General features: G+C 35.7%; 1 protein-coding gene across 5 annotated transcripts in view; it reads left to right on the top strand.

The window, feature by feature from the left end:
• The window catches only part of DOP1A (DOP1 leucine zipper like protein A), a 105396-nt gene that overhangs the window by 45626 nt on the left and 36823 nt on the right, over positions 1-22947 (top strand). For 2 of the 5 annotated variants that reach the window (XM_030799097.1, XM_030799096.1), the window contains exons 7-18: positions 2994-3092; positions 8508-8607; positions 9365-9474; positions 10297-10405; positions 11833-11953; positions 12738-12857; positions 14586-14700; positions 15048-15077; positions 15382-15615; positions 18766-19387; positions 20004-20278; positions 22048-22200. In XM_030799097.1, coding sequence (XP_030654957.1) covers positions 2994-3092; positions 8508-8607; positions 9365-9474; positions 10297-10405; positions 11833-11953; positions 12738-12857; positions 14586-14700; positions 15048-15077; positions 15382-15615; positions 18766-19387; positions 20004-20278; positions 22048-22200 — 2088 coding nt within the window. Of the gene's footprint in view, positions 1-2993; positions 3093-8507; positions 8608-8751; positions 9262-9364; positions 9475-10296; positions 10406-11832; positions 11954-12737; positions 12858-14585; positions 14701-15047; positions 15078-15381; positions 15616-18765; positions 19388-20003; positions 20279-22047; positions 22201-22947 lie in introns of those variants that run through there. The other 3 variants (XM_030799098.1, XM_012497037.2, XM_030799100.1) reach the window with 2 other exon arrangements.

Here is a 22947-nt window from a genome sequence, read left to right as displayed (position 1 = left end):
CATTTCACAAATATTTCTTTAGAGCCAGGCACTATTCCAGACATATATTGAGGATTGTATAATGAACAAAGTTCCTGTTTTCATCGAGCTTACATTTATCAAGGAAAATTAAAGGCCAAAATAATAATTATTGTTTTTAAAAGCTTAACTCCTGGCCTCAAGTGATCCTCTCACCTTGGCCTCATAGCCTTCTTTATAAGAAGTGAATTTTAGATAAAGTAAAATAGCCATATTCCATATGGAATTTATGTGAGAAGATGTACTAAAACAGGTAGTGAAAGATAATAGGAAGAAAAATCACATTTATTGCTTACTTATACACTATTTTTCTTTTTAATTTCAAGATTAACAACAGAGGGCAAGCTTTATATCTCTAGAGTGCTATACTCTTAATATGAGCAAGGAATAAAAAACCCTCAAGGATCATTTTGAAAAATTAAACAATTTGATTGATAATAGTTTACTTTTTCCCCCATATGATTATGACATTACTGATATTTTAATGCATATTTCTGGTTAGATTTATTGAAGTTAATTTATGTACACTGAAATTAGCCCTTCTTACATTGTAGTTACCTGAATTTTGGCAAGCACATAGAGTCATATAGCCACTATTGCAATCAAGACACAGAATATTTACATCACCCTAAAAAGTCCTCTATGCCTTTTTTTTAGTCAATCCCCTTCCTCTACACTCCTAGGCCGTTAGAAACACTGATCTGTTTACTGTTTCTATAGTTTTGTTTTTTCTAGAATGTTGCATAAACCATACTGTATATAAGTGGACTCATTTTTTGTGTTCTTTAAATCCACGTTGGTCAGGCTGGCCTCGAACTCCTGATCTCAGGTGATCCACCCACCTCAGCCTCCAAAGGTGCTGGGATTACAGGCATGAGCCACTGCGCCTGGCCTGTGTTCATATACCATTAATCAGCTGACGGACATTTGGGTTGTTTCTATATTTTTTGGCTGTTAAAAATAATGCCCTATTGAACACTCATGTATGAGTTTTAGTATGGACATGTGTTTTCATTTATTTCGGGTATACATCTAGTAGTGCCATTTCCAAGTTTTTTGGTAACTCTGTCAAACTTTTTGAAGAACTGGCAAACTTTTTTCCACAGTGACTGCACCAATTTTTATTCCCACTTGCAGTATATGAAGGTTTCAGTTTCTCCACATCATTGCCACCACAACACTTGTTGTTATCTTTTTTATTATAATCCTCCCAGTGGGTATAAAGTATTCTCATTGTGGTTTTGATTTGCATTTCCCTAATGACTAACGATGAACATCTTGTGGTTGGTTATTGGCTATTTGTGTATCTTCTTTGGATAAATTTCTATTCAAATCCTTTGTCCATCTTAAAAATTAGATTATTTGCCTTTTTTGTTGTTGAATTCTAGGAGTTCCTTATATATTCTGGATATTAAACCCTTGTCATATATATGATTTGAAAATATTTTCCCCCATTCTGTAGATTGTCTTCTAACATTCTTGATAGGGTCCCTTGAAGCAAAAAAGTTTTAATTTTGATCAAGTCCAGTTCATGTAATTTTTTTTCTCTTGCTGCCTGTGCTTTTGGTGTTATATTAGGAAACCATTGTCTAATCCAAGGTACCAGAGATTTACTCTTTTTTCTTCAATGTGTAAGTTTATTAGAAACTGCCAAACTATTTTCCAAAATGGCTATGCTTTTTAAATTCAGGTTTTAAAATATACTGTTACATTTCTTTTTAATAACTTAATGGAAATTTTAAACAAATCATTTTTTACTTATTTAAACAAATGACACACATGGAAAAATATTTACAAAATAGCACAGTCAAAGGAGTATTCTTTCTAATATTAAAAGAGCTACTATGGATAAATAAAAACAAGTAGAAAATGAATTTGAACAGATAATTAACTTAAAGGAAATAAAAATAATTCAAACATAAAGAGATGATCAACACTGTAATAAAGAAATAAGAGTTTAAACTACACCAAGCCAGTTTTCATGTCAGATGGGCAAAAATACAAATATATATAGATATATATCTATATATATTGCTAAGCAAGCATGTGGAGAAACAAATTGTCATGTAAAACTGGTGGGAATATAAAGTGATAGAAACCTAATATAAAGCATTATGCTATGTATTTATTGACACAGTCTCACTTTGTCACCCAGGCTGGAGTGCAGTGGCACAATCTTGGCTCACTGCAACCTCCACCTCCAGGGTTCAAGTAAACTCCCTTGCCTCAGCAACCTGAGTGGCTGGGATTACAGGCATGCACCACCACACCCAGCTAATTTTTGTGTTTTTAGTAGAGACAGGGTTTCACCATGTTGGCCAGGCTGATCTCCAACTCCTGACCAAGTGATCTACCCACCTCAGCCTCCCAAAGTGCTGGGATTGCAGGCGTGAGCCACCATGCCCAACAGCATTATGCTATTTAAATTGTAACTGCACATACTCCAAGACCTGGCAATTCTATTTTGAGGAATTTATCTTACAGATATACTTGTATGTTATGTAAGTGTTATATATTGCAACATTATTTATAATAGTGTTTAGAAATGTATAAGTGCACAGGATTAGAAGCTTGGTTAAATAAATTAGAGTTCATTTATGAAATAAAATACTTTGGCCATTAAGAAATGAAGCTCTTTAATGATAAGGAAAGATCTCTAAAACATGTTAAATGAAAAAGGCAGATTTGGAATATATGTATGGTGTTTTTCTTGTATTTGCAGGAAATATTCACTAGTAAAACTGGTGCCTACAAAACGGAAGTTGGATAGTTGGAAGTTTCGCTGTATGGTCTTATGTACTTCCTAATTTTTAAACCATCATGATATATTTACTATTCAAAATAATGTAAATATCTTTCATTATTGATTAGATCCTCAGAAGCATACTTTTGAGAAAATGAAGAGTTGTTACATTTTCATGGCAAAAATTTCTCAGCATAATAGACAATAGATGTTAAAGATGCTGTTATTTCAGGTAGAAGCAGTAAGTACTTCAGTGCAGGACTCAAGTGTACTTGTACAGAGAAGCACACTGGACCTCATACTCTTCTGTTTTCCATTCCACATGAGTCAGGTAAAATATTAACGCTGATATAAGGCATTCTTGGAAAACTATAGATTGATAATGTGTAGTTATTTTTTAAAGGCATGTGTGTTGAATTCTTGTATAAATCAGTAAGCGCATAAAAAATAAGTTCCTTTTTAAGGAGTGGAATTTGTTGTGAAAAAAACTAAAGATAAAAGCTTTACTGATTTGATAAGAATATGGTCATTGAAGTAGATTATTTCTTACTTTTGAAAAAAGTTGTAACATATAAAAAGCAAGAGGTTCTCTATTGCTAACTCTGAGTAAGCCAAGACTGAGACCCAGGCCTTCTGTACTGGTGTTATGTTATCTTGTTTTGGTGATTTTAACATGCATGCCAGACCCTTAGCAGAGCTGACTATAACTTCAGAGCCACGTGTTTAGCCACTGTGATATTCTGTAGTACTTTTATTACAAATAAGTGCAACTAACTTGACAAATCATAAATGAAGTTCATTCCTGGAACTTAATTTAATCAGTGCCCTCATTTTAAAAGAAAGGATCTAAATTCCTTTGACTTCTAAACCTTGATGAAGAGTGATTTACAGCACCAGTATGTAGGCATTCAGAATGGTGGAACTACATACCTAACTAAAGTAATAAGATATAGAGAATATCTACCTTGGAAAAGTAAATTTATTCCTAAAAAGGACTATTATTTGAGGTTTTCATAAGAACTGTGATTAATAGATAACTGTAGTGAATTTTCATTATGACTGGCCAATTTTTTTATTCATTACTTTATTAACATTTTTCTTTTACTTTAATTTGAATTGAAATATTAATAACTAAATAATTCTACTCTTCCTTGTCTATACTTTAACTAATTGGAACATAAACCACTCTGTTTCTATTTTGAGATTTTCACCCTTCAACCAAGGGACTTTATTCTGCCCTCTGGCTTTTCACAAAAACAACTGTTGAGTCATCTCAGCATAATCTAAATTTAGCGATGCTCTGGTATAGGGATGGCCAAACAGCCCATAAGTTAAGAAAGATTTTTGCTTTTTTAAAGGCTTAGAAAACAAAGAAGAATATGCCAAAGCAATGTATGTGATCTGAAAGTCTAAATTATGTACTGTCTGGATCTTTATCCAAAAAATTTATTGACTTCCACTCTTGAACTTTTCCCATTGCTTTCTTACCTTCCAAACATTCAACATCATTAGGCCCTCAATTGACAGATGTCTCAACAAGATCTGAGGAATTAAGTCATAGTAGACTCAAGAATAACTTAATTTGTAATCTTAATATATCAGCGTTTCCTAAGCTTTTCTCAGCCTGTACTTTCTTACTCTGCCTTCTCTGTATTCCTGCCAGCCAAAATGTTCTAAATTCTTATATTCTATAATATGTATTATGAAAACAATAGCTTCGTTGAATGTATTTTTTAAAAGTATACACCCAATTCTAATAATCTTATAATTCTAGTACTTTTCTCCCCACTATGCTGCCGAATTCTAATACAGTTCTCCCTATTACTGTACCAAACTGAATAAAGATTATGATGTAGGTACCTTAGTGTTCCACTTTCCCTCTTTCTATGTTATACATATAATAGAATACAATCCAAGTATGGATTGTATTATAATTGTGACTTAACAGTGCCTTCATTATCATATCCCAAAAGGATGATTGCTGTTAGGAACTTCAGCAGTGGAATGGACTGCTACACTTCTTTAACTTGTTTCCTGGAAAGCTCACCCAAATCTGTAGTACTTACACCTTTGAGATTATAATAGACTTTTTTTCATATTAGAAGTAGACGGTGATATCAATTGTAATCAAGAAGCAACTTCTTTTTTAAATTTATTTTTTAATGGACACGAATTGTATATATTGATCTTGTACAACATGATGTTTGAAATATGTATACATTCTGGAATCCGTAAATTGAACTCATTAACATTCATTACCTCACACAGTTTTTACAGTGAGAACACTTAAAATGTACTCTGAGCAGTTTTTAAGAATACAATACATTGTGGCCGGGTGCGGTGGCTCACGCCTGTAATCCCAGCACTTTGGGAGGCCAAGGCAGGCGGATTACGAGGTCAGGAGATCGAGACCATCCTGGCTAACATGGTGAAACCCCGTCTCTCCTAAAAATACAAAAAAAATCAGCAGGGCGTGGTGTCGGGCGCCTGTAGTCCCAGCTACTTGGGAGGCTGAGGCAGGAGAATGGCGTGAACCCAGGAGGCGGAGCTTACAGTGAGCAAATGATCGCGCCACTGCGCTCCAGCCTGGGTGACAGAGCGAGACTCCATCTCAAAAAACAAAAAAGAGAATACAATACATTGCTAACAACTATAGTTACCGTGTTGTACCATAGATCTTTTAGAACTTATTTTTCCCATCTGAAATTTTTTATCCTTTGACTAACATCTTGTACTTCCTGCTTTCTTAAGAAGAGTAGTTTTTCTCCCAAAATAAGATGGGGAGACAATTGTACTTTTAAAGATTTTGTGACAATATAATCTTCATATCTTATGTTGGATAGATCAGAAGTTCTCAAATGCTTTAGTTGTAGAACCCCATTACACTCTTCAAAAGTACTGAAGGTCCTCAAAAATCTTTTGCTTGTATTGCTTAGATCGTCTATTGTGATTCGTTCTTTTGGTTAAAGTATATGAAGAAAATCTGATCTCACATTGATATGTAGTTGGAAAATTGAGGAGTATTTCAGTAGCATTTTCGTTAAAATTACATATTCTTTGATATTATACCAAAACTTTGAAGCTGTAGATTTTAAAAATTAGTTACAATACTGAGTCTTAAACCGTATCAATGAACTTTTCATATTCTATTCCATTAAAATACACTGGTCTATCTTGTACTTTCAGTGGCTCTTTCAGTCATATGTGCTTTTGTAACATCATGATTGGATATTAAGGAAATACTGGTTTATTGAATTATGCACATTTTCCAAATGTTTTCACATTTTATTATACAATGCCAATCATGTTTATTACTATTGCCACTGATCTCATCAGTAAAGATTTTTAGATATTGGGAGAAACCTTTAAGCTCAGTATTGAGAAGCTTTCAACCAATTCAAATCAAAACAATACAATTTCAGCCAGATGCGGTGGCTCACACCTGTAATCCCAGCACTTTGGAAGGACTAGGCAAGCAGATCACTTGAGGTCAGGAGTTCAAGACCAGCCTGGCCAACATGGTGAAACCCCGTGCTCTAATAAAAATACAAAAATTAGCTGGGCATGGTGGCACATGCCTGTAACCGCAGCTACTCTGGAGGCTGAGGCAGGAGAATCGCTTGAACCTGGGAGGCAGAGGTTGCAGTGAGCTGAGATTGCAACACTGCACTCCAGCCTGGGCGATAGAGTGAGACTCCATCTTAAAAAAAAAACCCAAAAAATACAGTTTCAGTCTAAATGCAAGATCTCCATAATTCTACTTTTCTCCTAGAAGCTCAACTTTTATTATTTGTCACGATTAATGTTATTTTCCTTGCAGTGACAGGCTCACTTTGAGAAAATGACTACAAAATGTCCAAGCCTGAGTAATCATAATTCATATTAGCAATTCTTCAGGTAAAAATGGCATTCTTTAAGAAAGCTGGTAGTTAAGCTCACAACTCAGTTATACAATTGCTTTTTCCTTGAGACAACCATCCTACTTCAGTATACATCAGAAGTACTTTTAGTACTTCTTTATTTTATTTTATTTTGAGACGGAGTCTTTCTCTGTCACCTAGGCTGGAGTACAGTGGCATTATCTTAGCTCACTGCAACCTACGCCTTCTGGGTTCAAGTGATTCTCATGCCTCAGCCTCCTGAGTAGCTGGGACTACAGGCGCCAACCACCATGCCCAGTTCATTTTTTGTAATTTTAGTAGAGATGGGGTTTCACCATGTTAGCCAGGATGGTCTCGATCTCCTGACCTTGTGATCCACCTGCCTTGGCCTCCCAAAGTGCTGGGATTACAGGTGTGAGTCACCGTGCCCGGCCACATCAGAAATACTTTAAGTGTGTCTTTCACTCTATTATACAGAATATTAAAAGACATGCGCTCAAAAGTTGATACTTATTTTTTGATTTTACTACAAGTACATGGCAGTAAAAATATAATGATTACAAGTATAGTGGGTGCTACTGCTATGCTGCCTCTTTTCATGCTAAGGTGCCTGCAATTTTATCCACTATTGCATGATCAGAGCATATGTCAACAGAACAAAAAGCCCGATAACATCTTTGTATTGTTATGAATATGCATAGTTTTATTTGTTATGAATATGAATAGCTGGTTTTTACTTTGTGGACCCCCTGAAAAAGTCTTAGAGATACCTAGGGGTCTTGAACGGTACTTTCAGAATTGTACAGATCAATAGAAGGCATTTGTGTTCAAAGGAACGAACCTAATTTGTCAATTTTTGGTGATCTGTGTTCTGTATCATCTCAGTTATTTCTCTAACGTTCCTTTAGAACAAATGAGCTGGGTGAATCCTTTCTAATTCTATCAAGAAGCATGATATAGAACAAAGTTCATTGGTCTGTGATTAAGGAGAAGTGAGTTCTCCATCTAGCTGGGGCACTAACCAGGCATTTGAATTTGGCTAAGCACTTAGCCAAAACCTCAAGAACCTGTGAGGTTTAGGTTCTTTACTTATAGAGTGGTTGTTAAACTAGTCAGTTTCCACATTATCATCTAATTCTCAGATTCCAAGATTCTGTTGTAAAGTGATTATCTGGCAGTATTCTTAAAATTAATAGCAAGTTGCTTTTCTTCTATTTTGATTTTTATAAATTTACCTCTTAGCTAAAACCCAGATCTCCTTTAATCATTTTTTTGAACATTGAATTAAGGATATTGGGAAAAAAGAAAAAAATTATTTCTCTTAAAAAGAAATGGAACAAAATGAGAGAAAAATTAAGATTAAAGTTGGATGATTGGTAGAAAAGGGTTTATTATATTGTTTTCTGTATTTTTTGATATGTTTAAAATCCTACAAGATAAAACTTTTTTAAAAGAATAAATGACTGTGTAGATGAAGATAGTAACCTTCTCAGGAGTTTATAGTCAGTTGACAACATTATAAATGTGAAAGATTAATGGCATATCATTTTCTTGTGTCTGTCCCATCTTGCTCCATTTTATTTGTTTTATGTCAGAATTTGCTTTTATTATATAAAGAACTTTAAACTGGAAGTTAAAATAATTAAGTTATAGTTTCAGTTATGCAGCTAAATAGCCATGTTACCTAACTTTCTTCCTGTTTCCTAATCTGTAAAATGGAAGTAATAATTCCTGTGTTTGAAATAATACATGAAAGTACTCCATACACCCTAATATTCTAAGCGTATTTCAAGGCATTTTTTAAAGAGGAAAAAATAATATATACTGTATATTGTTAAATACAACCATATTCCTAACTCTTTCAGGCCACTCGACCGGATATGATCAGGATCTTGTCAGCAGCCCTTCACGTAGTGCTAAGAAGGGATATGTCTCTGAATCGAAGACTTTATGCCTGGCTTCTTGGTAGGTATTTGATGTCTATGGTCATAATTGGGGAGAAAATGGAGGGAGATTTGTCATGTATAAGTATTACCAAGTTGTATGTGTGTCCTGAATTTAAAAACTAAAATCTCTTGCGTAAATGGACAATAAAAATATAAACAGTATTAGTTGTGTATTGTATGAAGAAATTTCAGCAGCTTTATAGTTGAAGAGTCTATTTGAATTCATAAAGTCATGTTCCCTTGTCCTTAACAAGATGTTTTTCCCCTTACAAATTGAGATGGTTGTATATAAGTTAGTAGGCAAAGAAGGATGAGCTAATAATCAAAATACTGTCCAAAACTTTGAATTCATCAAAGGAATCAGGACTAGTACCATTGTCTTACACATCATAGTGTCCCACTCAGGCAGTAATACATATGTACACTTTGGTCTTCCATGCTTTTTGTGCGTTTTGTCTGTCTTCACAACTCTTTACTGCCTAGAGCGAGGGGACATAATATAACTTATTGTGGATGTTCTGAGTATTCAGTTATTTCACTGTTAGTAAAATTGGCCACAAAAAGAAAGGATAATTCTGGAAGAATACTATGATACTTATGTATTGAATTGGTTTCCCTTTATTAAACTATCTAAAATGATCTCTCTTGCTGACATTGAATGGGCTACTAATTGGTAAGTGTTTAGTGCTGTTCTGAGATTTTGCTGTTTTGGTATTTAGTGAACAACAGTTTTGAGAATTCCATTTTAAGTAATTTTGTGATTTGTTTCCGTGGAGGTTTTGATAACAACGGTGCTACCATAGGACCCAGAAGCACAAGACACAGTAATCCCGAAGAACATGCCACTTACTATTTCACTACCTTTTCAAAAGAATTATTGGTTCAGGTAATGAATACTTTCATTATTCTTTGGTTACTTACTGACCACTAGAGGTAGTGAAAAAGAGTAAGACGAGGTCTTGCCTTAATTGAATTCACAGTTGAAGGGGTGGAGATAAGACTTACAAACTTCCCAAGAATTGTTATAACAAGCAAATTCCTGTAAAATAATCATCATATGTTAGACTACCACGTAAGACAAAAGACTTTTTTTCTCTTACTTTGTTGTTTTCATTACTTTATTAAAACATAGTTGTAGCTTCTCACCTGTCTGCTCAATGAAAGTTGGAGCTTTTCCAAAAATGAGTCAGGACCTATGCTATTTCCTGTGAAGCTCTGGAGAAGTTTATTTCATATTATTTTTAATTCAATGTATTTAAGATATAGGAAATAAACAGAAGAAAATACATGGTATCTGAAGCATTTTTAAATGAGTGAGGTTATAAGAATATAGTTGTTAAGTCACTAACGGGAAAATAATTGCCCAATAGCAGACACTGCCATGATAATGCGGCATGATTCTGAGAAGAATGATCTTAAATAGAAATTCATCTGTAGGGAAAACACTCAGCTCATGAATATATTTTTCTAAATTTTCTTTGATATTCCACTATGTCTAAAGAAAATTTAGACACTTTTTTCTCAAGATAGATAAATATGTTTTTTTTGTAGCAGAGTAAGAAGGCCAAGCTTGGTGAAAAAGTGTCAGAAAAGCAATAGTGGGTATAAATCTCCGTTATATATGGTTACATTTAAAAATACTTTTTCTTAAGGAAAAAATATTTGAATATGTTTACTTAAATGACCAGTGTACTTTCTTTTTTTAAAGGCAATGGTGGGAATCTTACAAGTGAATGGATTTGGAGAAGAGAACACTCTAATGCAGGATCTAAAGCCTTTTCGCATTTTAATCAGTTTACTGGACAAACCTGAGCTAGGTAATGTATACTGTCCTAGGGCATAAGGTCACATGTAGTACTTTTGTGTTAATAAGAAAATAAAAAGAGTCATTAGGGAAATTGTTATATTTTGAGGTGGCCTTTAAATATAAGTTCTCAACAATTTCTTTTTTTTTTTTTTTTTGAGACGGAGTCTCACTCTGTCGCCCAGGCTGGAGTGCAGTGGCGTGATCTTGGCTCACTGCAAGCTCCGCCTCCTGCCTCCTGGGTTCACGCCATTCTCCTGCCTCAGCCTCTCCGAGTAGCTGGGACTACGGGCGCCCGCCACCACGCCCGGCTGATTTTTTTGTATTTTTAGTAGAGACGGGGTTTCACCTTGGTCTCGATCTCCTGACCTCGTGATCCGCCCGCCTCGGCCTCCCAAAGTGCTGGGATTACAAGCATGAGCCACCGCACCCGGCCAACAATTTCTTAAAGTTCACTCTACAAAGTTAAGATACAGGTATTCATCCAGCTGATACGTTATTATGTATCTGTCTTGTGGTATGTATGTAGCAGAAGAATCACTTTAAAGATGCTATCTAAGCTTCTCTTAATCCTGATTGTATTACTGAAATTAAAACATTTATCCATCATGACCAATTTATAGTTCACAGAATCCAAGGACTTGAGGAAAAATATTTGAGTTGTATCCCTCAACTTTCTTCTCCACATTCCCTTTATTTTGCATGTTTTCTCTTTATCCATTGTATATTTCTTATATATCATGGCACTTGAGACAGAAGTTTGTAAAACAAATATTTACAACAATAAAATGAAATCATAAAGTGTAATTTCTTCAAATTATATACAGATGTTTTAGCAGGTGTCTTCTCACCATTTTTTAAAAATGAAAAATTTAAAATACAAGAATAACTTGAATTATATAAATGGTCTTGAGAGGTGTTTTAGCTGTTATAACAGATGAAGCTCAGGAATTCTTTTAAGGAAATGATATCTGTAATAGCAAGAAAATTTAGCCTTATGCATTTTAGTATTATTTAATAGCAGTAATTACAAGTAGCATTTGTTGAATATTTACTATATTCTAGAAACTGTGCTACCCATCTTACAAATATTTTTTCTAACCCTTAACAGTCCTGTAAATTTTGGTATTCATTCTGGATGAGGAAACTAAAGCTCAAAGAAGTTAAATAGCTTGTCTAATGTAACAGAACTATTAACTGGCAAAACCAGTTTCTCTGATTCTGTAATTTCTATTGTGTCAGCCTGCACTTTAAATATTTGTTGTTATGTAATATCTTATATTACCTTCTCAAAGAAGTGTGAATTTAGCTTAGCTTCTGAAGAAATACTATTTAAAAAATACTTGTTTCTAAAACATAGTTTAATTGGGCCAATTTTCAGATAAGCATGATTTGCTCATGCTGATTAATTACTGTCTTTAATTTGAATATTAATTTTAGGACCTGTAATTCTAGAAGATGTCCTGATTGAAGTGTTTAGAACATTATATTCTCAATGCAAAGCAGAGTTGGATCTTCAAACGGAACCACCCTTCAGCAAGGATCATGCCCAGTTAAGCAGGTAGATTATCAAAAAATTAAATGTGACATGAAGACATAATATGTATTCACTTAATATAAACTTGAAGTGTAATAACTTGGGATCCTACTCTATGAAGTTTGTGTTCTAATAAGTAAAGCTGATTTAATACTGACATACTAGTTGTACTGACAGTGCCTCACTATATAAAGACAGTTGTTTTAATTGTTACAAAAGACAGGAGGAGAAAATAGCTAATAGGCTAAATGGTTGCCACTTGAAATAACAAAGTTATTTTTCCCTGATGCAATTTCAGTAATAATGGCTATTAACAGCACTAGTTGGTTTTGTTGTTGTTTTTCAAACTAAGAATAATAATTTGATTGAAACTGGTCAGGGTAAACCTTTCTTAAGAAAATCCTGAATAGCACAGGGAAGCAGACAAAATTCTTCACAATCAAGGCTGTGAAAATCAAATCACTACTCAGTTTCTATGTGCCAAGGGAAATAAAAGAATTTTGCCAAATTTACAGTCCCACACACGAAATCGTTCAAAAAGAAATTCTTGTTCTTTTGTCTTTTTTATTATGCAGAAACTATGCAAGTCTAATTTCTGATCGTGATATTTGACAAAAATTCAAATTTGGAAAAATAACTGCACATAAAATAATAGGAGAGTGGCAGTAGATAAAAATTATTCGTTGCAATCTTCTTACTAGCACATTTTCTAGCAACTACCTAGGAATATGTACTGGCACTGCACTCAAATTTAAATTTGAAAAAGTAAATGGTAACATTTTTTAGTTTTTGTTTTCTCTTTTTTCAGTAAATTAAGGGAAAATAAGAAAACAGCAGAGCTGATTAAAACTGCTAACCTTCTCTTTAATTCCTTCGAACCTTATTATATGTGGGATTATGTTGCACGTTGGTTTGAAGAATGTTGTAGGTATGTTAAACTTTCATTCCTTTTAATTTAGTAACATCCAAAGCTAACCTTTGGGGTTTTTTTTAAGTTGTTACATTTAATGAATGTTCTTTTATACATTCTATTACTAATAATAACTGTTACTTACTATCCATAATCTGACTCTACCTAGTCACATAGGATATAAAATCATTGATCATATAATCTTAGAATTGGAAGAGAGTTTAGAGATCAGTTATTCATATACCAGAGTAGATTAAAAATTTTCCCTCTTCAGTCTATAGTCATCCAGTTTTTTGTTGTTGTAGAAAAGACAGCAAATTTTTGGCTGCTGCCTCAGCACACTTTTCCAAAAGGATTTCCACTTTGATTAACAAAAAACTTTTTGGCCTGACTTGTGTTTTTAAAGCCATTAGAACTAATCCATACTGTCACTGGGAAGTGATAAAAGCCTTCAACCCCTTAACAAATAAAGCAAAAAATATGGTCTGAAAACCCTAGGATACTAGTGAATCTGAGTGGAATCCCTGTCTGGCTTCTAGACCAGATCCTCTCAACCAGATTAACCACTCAAGGCCCAGGAGCACGTATTCAAAATGTAATTATCTATGATCTCAGCATTAGAAGTCTTTTAATAAAAAATGTTAATTGTTGCTCCTATACATTAATCTCTTTAGTGGTTTAGAAAGTTCTTGGCTTATTCAGCAGAGGTTGAGCACCCAGTTAAAAAGCATCATGCTAGGCAGATAGACAGTCCCTGTCTTCAAAGATCTTATAGTGGGAACAAATAAGACATGCACATGTATATTCCTAGTATTAAAAATTACAAATGTCTTAATAGATTAAAATGTAGGAATCGTATCTTTTTGCCGCCCTGGCCCTACCCTGGGTTTTACCTTCTACATTCACAAATGCACACATCCGCACTTCTTCAGCCAACCTGGACTATTCTCTGAAAGTTAGCAACATTTTAACTTTCATGCTGCTGAGGCTTCACTTGTGCTATTCTTTCTAAAATACTCTTTCCCCTTGCCCATCTGCTAAAATCCTATGTAGAGGTTACTCACCTTTCCTTCCTTCCCTCAAATCTCCCTATCAGAATTAATGCCTCCAACACTGTCACATTGTTGCTTTTATTTGTCTACATGCTTATATTCTTGTTGGTCAGGGACTACATTATATTCTTACTTTGTGTCTTCAGAGTGGAGGGCAATGTATGGTCATATAGGATTTCTATGATTTAATGTGAATTGTTTGTTGGAGGAATGATCTCTACTACTTGGATCAGAAGAGGCTTCCTGGAGGAGGTAACATTTGATCTCAGACTTTGAAGGACAGATGCATTCTGATCATGGGAAAATGAGATTGGGGAGGACAGTAGTACAGAAGGACAAATGAGCCTATTTTAAGACCCAAGGTTAGAAATCAAGTAGCAATTAATCAGTGTTAACTAGGAGGTGATATCTGTACAGGAAGCAATGGGAAATAAGTCCCAGAAAGTGAGATCCATTCAGAACACTTCGAAGTACAGGATGGGAGTTACAGGGAGAGGTTCAGCCTAGGAATCTTGCTTTGAGAATTTTCCATGAAGAGGTACAGTGTCCTGGGGGAAATAGAATATGTCATCACAAAAACATTACTGTGTGTGACCCAATATTGACTTGGCCTTCATTAGAAGGATGATGCTGCTGTCACAGGTATTCACATCACTTGACAGTATACTTGATAAAGTGAATTTTGTCCTTTTAGGAGGACACTGCATGCCAGACTTCAGATTGGACCTGGAGATAGTAATGACTCATCTGAATTACAGCTGACCAGTTTCTGCTTACTGGTGGATTTTTTGTTGGACATAGTTTCTTTGGTAAGACCACCTTGGTAAGAAAATATCAAGGAAATCGAATAACGTAGTTCAAATATTTCATGTTGTAGGCAAGCCTTCAGATACATTTCATCTTTAAAATTAAATTGATTTTTTCCTCTTTGGTAAGCTTTTTTTCATAAGATCTTTCAAGTGTTTGTCCTTTGATATATACATATAAAAAATACATGGAGTAAACTTCATAATTGCATGTTATAAAATCTTAACTGTTTAGTGGATAGTGGTCTAATGCTGCATTTATATTAATATTATTTCTATTAAATGAAGACTTTTGGAAATCTTTTCCCTTCTGTTTTCTCTCCTCACTTCTTTGCTTTCTCATTTTGAAGCCTACTAGAAGTATGAGGGTGCTGTGTCAGGTATGACATTCAGCCTGTTTTGTTTTTAAATGATTCTATTTACTTTTGTTATATTATAATTTTAGTAATGTAGCAGATAAAACTGGGGTTATTTTATAATATATGCTTTGAAGTATTTAAATTGAGAATTTGGGAATAGAAATTTTATAAGGCATCAGTAATAAAATATACAGTGTTAATTAAGAGGATGATGCATATAAAACGTTACAGATGGGTAAAATCATTGCCTATTTATATAGATTAAAAAATGTAACTTTTGGGTTCCACGTTGTTTAAACTTTTTTCATTTCACTTTTATTTTCAGGAGACTTATATTGAAATCCAGACAGAACACTTGCCCCAGTTGCTGCTCAGAATGATTTCTGCCTTGACAAGCCATCTCCAGACATTGCACTTGTCTGAACTCACAGATTCTCTCAGACTCTGCTCAAAGATCCTTAGCAAGGTTCAGCCTCCACTGTTATCTGCTAGCACTGGAGGTGTTTTGCAGTTTCCAAGTGGGCAGAACAATTCAGTCAAAGAGTGGGAAGACAAAAAGGTAATTTTAACTATTATTTTTGGTATTAGACCGTTTACATTTCTTCAAAGCAGAACAGTTACTTAGTAAAATCACTTATACATAAGCATTTAAATAATAGTGAGTCTTTCCTAGATCCAAATGCAGTGTTAGTAGGCTCGTAGGCTTTTGGTTATAGGGCAGTTTAATTATCTATATCTGTACTTTCCAGTAGAAGTATCATGTGAATGGCATATGTAATTCAAAATTTTCTAGTACCCACATTAAAGTAAAAAGCAGGTAAAGTTAATTTTAATTCTAGTTTATTTAGAAAATTGTAGCCAATATATTATTTCAATGTAATCTATATAAAATTGATGTCATATGAATAAGTGAGGTAGCTTACATGATTTTTTGTACTGTCTTCAAGATCTAGTGTTCATTTTACACTTAGCAGCACATCTTCGTGCTGATTGGTTTGTGAGTACACAAAAGAGGCTAAAACAAAGGCATCACTCAAAGGTGAGCACAACAGTATAAATAACCAATTAGGGAAGGGTAGGTGTATGTAAAATAGGTGAAGAGTGGGGATCAGTCAGAGGAAAGCATGCCAAATGGGAGGAGAGGTTCTCAGTCTGGTCTGTGCATTTATCCAGGACTTGTAGCCAGGCTTTAAACTGTCTTTGGCTTGAAGGTGGGGTTTCACCAGGGAGCCATCCCTGGCTGCCTAGGATTTGTCTGTCTCCTGCTGCTATCACTATGCTAGTTGCTGGCTATCCAGTGGTGAGCTAAACATAGTCTCTGCCCTTCTCTATCCTTTCTTTCTAATTGGAAGAAAGATATTATACAAGTAAGTGCACATGTAATTACAGTTGTGATAAACGTACAAAGGAAAATAATCAAGTGGTAGGAATATGGAAAATGGGGTGACCTGACCTACACTGGGGCCAAAGAACGCTTTCTTGACGAAGGCTTGTTTGAGTGAAGCCCTAGAGGAATTGGTGTGGTGAGGGAGGTAGAAAGAGAGCACCTGACAGAGGAAGAAGTATAACAGCCCAGTGAGTTCACCTTGCCTGCTGCCTAGACAGAGCCAAATTAGCAAGTCAGAGGAATTGCAGTGGAGAAACAGTAATTTATGGACAGCCAGCTGTGTAGGAGATTGCAGTTTTATTATTGCCCAAATCAGTCTCCCTGAAAACTTGGGGATCAGAGTTTTTAAGGATAATTTAGTGGGTAGGGGGCCAGTGAATTGGGAGTGCTGATTGGTTGGCTCGGGGATGAAATCATAGGGAGTAGAAGCTGCTTTTTTATGCTGAGTCAGTTCCTGGGTGGGGACCATAGAACTGGTTGGCAGGTCTGGGTGGGGCCATTCAGTTGTTAGAAATGCAAAAACCTGAAAAGACATATCAAAAGGCTGATCTTAGGTTCACATAGTGATGTTACCTGCAAGAGTAACTGGGGAAGTTGCAAATCTTCTGAGCTCTGGAATAATGGCTGGTAATATTGAGAATTCCAGTCCTTCTCATTCTAACCTGGTGGCTGGTGGCCTTTCATCTGCTTTACAAGAACACTTTAAACTATAAACTAAATTCCTTCCCAAGGCTAGTTCAGCCCATACCCAGGAATGGACAACGACAGTCGAGAGGACAGAAGAGGAGGTCAGTGAGGTTTGATATCTTTCACTGTCATAATTTTCTCAGCTGTGATTTTGCAAAGGCTCTTAGGCAGAAACTAGCACCAAGCAGACAAGAGATGCAGCTGTAAGAGAGGCAGAGGCCAGGTGTGAGAGGGCCTTGAGCTGTTTGAAGGCTTTTGTTGTTTAGAGCACCGGGAGGTCCCTGAAGGGGAAAAGGCAAATGGCATAATTACGTTTGTGTATTAGAAAAGTTACTCTGGCTGCAGTGTGAAATGTAGAGGAGAAACAAAAACAGATGTGGGAAGACCTATAGTAGCACGGGTGAGAGGTGGTGATAACTTGTGCCAACGAGATGCGAGGATTAAAGCTAGAAACGGATGGATTAGCAATATATTTAGGAGGAAAAATGAACTTAGTAACAGATTGATGAGGGTAATGATCGCTAACACTTAATGAGTGTTTACTAAGTGCTAAGCATTTTGCCACATGCTTTATGTATCCTGTTAGGTAGTCCTCACAGCAATTGTAAAATGTAGGAGTTACCGTCTCTCAATTATACACGTTAGCAAACGGTGGTTTGGAGAAGTTAAATAACTTGCCAGGTATCACATAACTAGTGAATGGCAGAGCCCTAGTTGACTCAAGGCCTGCACCCTTAACCCCTCGACTGATATGAAAGTGGGGAAGGGGGAGGAGGGGTGACGAAGGTACCAAGAATGACCCCTAGGTTTCTGTCTTCCTGACTCAAGGAAAGTGTCATTCACTGAGGCAAGGAACATTGGGTGAAGCCCAGCTTTGGGCAACAGAGCATTTAGTTCATGATGCTATTATATTCTGACTCAGTCACCCAAGGAATTCTTACATATAACTTTTACTTAAACTAAGCCAGGAAATATGCTTGATATTTATACTTACGCTATCCTATTGTAGGGAGTAAAAGGCTAATATACTCCAGTTCTACTCCAGGAACGGCTTCATTTGTTTGTTTATTATAATTCTCCCATCTTCCCCTCTAGATTATAAAATATTCCTTTTATTTCTACTACCTAATACAGTGTCTGGCACATGATAGGAGTTCGGTAACTATTCACTGAAAGAATGTAAGATTAATAGCAAAGATTTAATTAGTACTTTACACATTTCAATAAAAATTTCACATTCATGTGGCCCTGAACAGATGACCTATTAGATTTTATCTGTAGTTATTAAAATGTCATTTCTTAAACTTACATATCTCATTCTTGGCATTGTTTAGACATGAGGAAAGTGATTTCATGAAGTAGATGAAACAGTCATTTGAAAACAAGGATATAGATGCTAGAGACTTGTATATGTGTATTTTTGTCCTCAAGAATCTAACCTTATGTATGCTGTGTGTGTAGTGCATAATAAATACTTGGTGGATGAATAAATCGGTGTGGGGCTGCTTTAAGAGTCAACAGAATGGGTAGATTAAATTGTGAATAGTCTAAAACATCTCAAAAGTGGTCATTTCTAATTCCTAACATGTACACTTTGCTACTCAGCCTTTTGCTTTCTTGAAAATCTCTTAACAGGTATCATCAGTTTCTCATGAAAATCCTACTGAAGTGTTTGAAGATGGAGAAAATCCACCAAGTAGTCGATCATCAGAAAGTGGATTCACTGAGTTTATACAATATCAAGCAGACCGAACTGATGATATTGACAGAGAACTGAGTGAGGGCCAGGGGGCAGCTGCCATCCCAATTGGTAGCACATCCTCTGAGACAGAAACAGCATCCACTGTGGGATCCGAAGAAACCATCATCCAGACCCCTTCCGTAGTCACTCAGGGGACAGCAACCCGAAGTGGGAAGACAGCCCAAAAGACTGCAATGCAGTGCTGTTTGGAGTATGTCCAGCAGTTTCTTACCAGGCTTATCAACCTCTACATCATTCAGAATAACTCTTTTTCTCAGTCTTTGGCTACAGAACATCAAGAGGATCTTGGTCAAGAACAAGGAGAGACTTCAAAATGGGACAGGAATTCACAAGGAGATGTAAAAGAGAAAAGCATAAGTAAACAAAAAACTTCTAAAGAATACCTCTCTGCCTTCCTTGCTGCCTGTCAGCTATTCCTAGAGTGCTCAAGTTTCCCAGTTTACATTGCTGAGGGGAACCATACATCAGAGTTACGTTCTGAAAAATTGGAAGCTGGTAAGGTCATCTCAGTTTTGCTTATATTTCAGTATTTTCTGTAGTATGTTTTTTCTTCTTAAAAGAGGCACTCAAAACTGGGATTTTTTTAACCAGTTACTTTTTTTTAATGTTTTAATTTGCAAGTTTTTTTTTTAGTGAAATACTGTCACTATGGGGAGATTGATATATTGGAAGATTTTGTGATTTTGATGTCTTTCACAGTTTGTATGCAGATAAGTAGGAGCTGAAAAGGAAATCTCTGGAGAAAAGCCGCAGTAGATCTGCTGATTTTCTTTGTTATGACCAGCAACATATGTATTTACCTTTATTTTGATTTCTATATATACACACAAAGTGCAGTGAATGCTACATAATGCTTATTGATCAATATACTGTTTTTCGGGACAGAAAAATAGATTGTATGACTTGGCATAAGAAAAATATATATTAAAAAAAGTATAAGAAATTCTCGTTGCTACTTTATTAAAGCTCTAGACTAGGTGAGAAACCATGGTTTTGTTAACAGATCAAGGCCTTAAAAGTATTTAGTGGCTTTGTTTTTTGAATTAACTTAGAGTGTGTGTGAAATGTTTAGTATAATGAACTCTGATTGCTACCATCTTTTTTGTTTCAGATTGTGAGCATGTGCAGCCTCCACAGTGGCTCCAGACTCTGATGAATGCTTGCAGCCAAGCAAGTGACTTCAGTGTTCAGAGTGTTGCTATTTCACTAGTCATGGACCTGGTGGGACTGACACAGTCTGTGGCCATGGTCACTGGGGAAAACGTCAATAGTGTAGAGCCTGCACAACCCTTAAGTCCAAACCAGGGAAGAGTAGCTGTGGTTATTAGACCTCCCCTCACTCAGGGCAATCTGAGGTACATAGCTGAGAAGACTGAATTTTTCAAGGTAAATTCTAAGAAATGCATACATGACTATGATGATTACAGCCATGTATGATACTTGACCTAGTTGGCTTTAAGAATTATTTTTAAAATGATAATAAAGCTTCATCTAAACACCTCTTAATATGCCATACCATGTAGAAAATGATGCCACAGCTGATAACGCATACTGCTCTCCCCATCTTATTCCCAACTTTGTGGGCAGGGGAGAAAGATAAGGATAAAGGAGTAGGAATATTAGGATAAAGAAAGAGAAGTATTAGGGCACTGAAGCCATGTAGGAAGTAATTTCAGCTAGAAAGAGGAAAGCAGTAGAACTTACTTTCAGATTAAGTGGTTGTAACACTTTTGCTTTTCTTTTTTTTTTTGAGACAGAGTCTCGCTGTTGGCCAGGTTGGAGTGCGGTGGCGTGATCTCGGCTCACTGCAACTTCTGCCTCCTGGGCTCAAGCAATTCTCCTGCCTCGGCCTCCCGAGTAGCTGGAATTACAGGCGTGAGCCACCATGCCCAGCTAATTTTTGTATTTTTAGTAGAGACAGGGTTTCACCATGTTGGCCAGGCTGGTCTCAAACTCCCGACCTCAGTAATCCACCCACCTCTGCCTCTCAAAGTGCTGAGATTACAGGCGTGAGCAACACTTTTGCTTTTCATACAGTAAAACCTCAGCACTCCAAACCTCTCATGAGAAGTTTTTCTGACTCTTCATGTTGTCTCATTATCATCTGTGGTGTATAAAGTCACTCAGAAAAAAATTCAGAAAACTCAGTCTTTGATTTCTACCACAATGGTATAAGTATTATCCTCCATATCGAACATCAAATAGATTTGGATTGTATACATCTTAAGCAGGTAGACTGTACATTAAAAAAAAGTTTTAAAATCTGATTTCAAGTCATTTTGCCTTTAGATATTTCCTGCTAGATTAGAGTTGGATTCTATAATATTGTGGTAGTGAATCCTGAAGATTATTGCATTATTATTACTAATTGCATTATTATTAATACTGTTACAGATCAAGTGCTATGTTAACATATGTAGCTCTGAAATACCTATTATCTATTGTATAGGTTTTAAGTAGTTTGGATATTTCAACTGTGAATTATTTTTCACTCTGTAATATACAACCATAAATATTAAAATGCATTCAATGTGGGATTTGTATCTTATTAAGGTTAGTTTATTCTAGCATCACTTTACTAAACACCACTAAATAATGAAATGGGGTCTTATCTGGGCCCTGCAGAAAACATTTACATGTCTGATTTTTTTTTTCGAGATGGAGTCTCTGTCACTCAATGTCTGCTCACTGCAACTTGCGCCTTTCGGGTTCAAGCAATTCTCGTGTCTCAGCCTCCCGAGTAGCTGGGATTACAGGTGCATGCCACCATGCCCGGCTTTTTGTATTTTTAGTAGAGACAAGGTTTCGCCACATTGGCCAGGCTGGTCTCAAACTCCTGACCTCAGATGATCTGCCTGCCTCGGCCTCCTAAGATGCTGGGATTACAGGCATGAGCCACCATGTTCAGACAACATGCCTGATGTCTAAAAACAAATATCATTAAAGGACTATCATAAAAGGTTCCAAGGGCTTGGGTGATCAGAAAGTAGGTACATGGAAGACTGCCTTAGTAACCTCATCCCTGTGGAATAGAGTATTAAAAACCTTTCAGGTCTGACAGAGAGCAGGCATTCATTTGTACCTAATAGGAAATATTTGTTAAATAAATTTTCATGTATGGTATTGTGACTGTCACTTTTACATCTTTTTTATAGCATGTAGCTTTAACATTGTGGGACCAGTTGGGAGATGGGACACCTCAGCATCACCAGAAGAGTGTGGAACTATTTTATCAATTACATAACTTAGTTCCTTCTTCTAGCATCTGTGAGGATGTTATAAGTCAGCAGTTAACCCATAAAGATAAGGTAAATTCTTTTCTTATCTTGTGCACACTGCCCCCTCCACCACACACACACACACACACACACACACACACACACACACACACACACACAAGTAAGTTAAGAAAACTTTAGGGAAATTATTGCAGTTAACATTGGAGTAAGAGAAAATAGCTTTGTTCACAGTGATCTTAATATCTTTAAAATAAATGTATTCAGTTCTTCTAGAGGAAAGTTCTTTACAAAAGCATCAGTAATATGAAAAATTAAAAATCAAATGCTGGGTTTATTTCTTTGTTCAGGACACAGTTATGGGAACTGATGTTTAGTATTGGTGGTCTCAGTTCTTGGGTCATTTAAAGAGGAACCAGAGGCCTCAGTTATGGAACTTACGGATTTATTAACTAACATATATGAAATGAAATAATGTATAAAGTATATTTATAAGCCATAGAATGCTAATATGTGAGATTATATTATTTGCATATTATACTGCATATCCAAAATAAGAATTTTTTATCCTAATGTATATGAGTGTGATATGTAATTCAGTTAAAGGTGGCTTAGAATTAGCCTGAAAAGAAGCTGGAATAATCATTTTGACTAACCTCATCAGGGTAATTTAATGACGTTTGTGGTCTTCCTGTGCTGCTCTGTAATATAAATTGAAGATTTTATTGAAGAGCTGTTAGAAGTTAGATTGTCCTATTTTTAAAAAACTCAAAATGCTCGTGAGTTTGAGTGGGTCATATTCAAAAAAGGAATTGTGTT

This window comes from Nomascus leucogenys, chromosome 18 (assembly GCF_006542625.1).
Source record: "Nomascus leucogenys isolate Asia chromosome 18, Asia_NLE_v1, whole genome shotgun sequence".
Classification (NCBI taxonomy): Eukaryota; Metazoa; Chordata; class Mammalia; order Primates; family Hylobatidae; genus Nomascus; species Nomascus leucogenys.
Note: the sequence above shows the minus strand (reverse complement) of the source record. Positions and strands in the feature narration are given on the sequence as shown.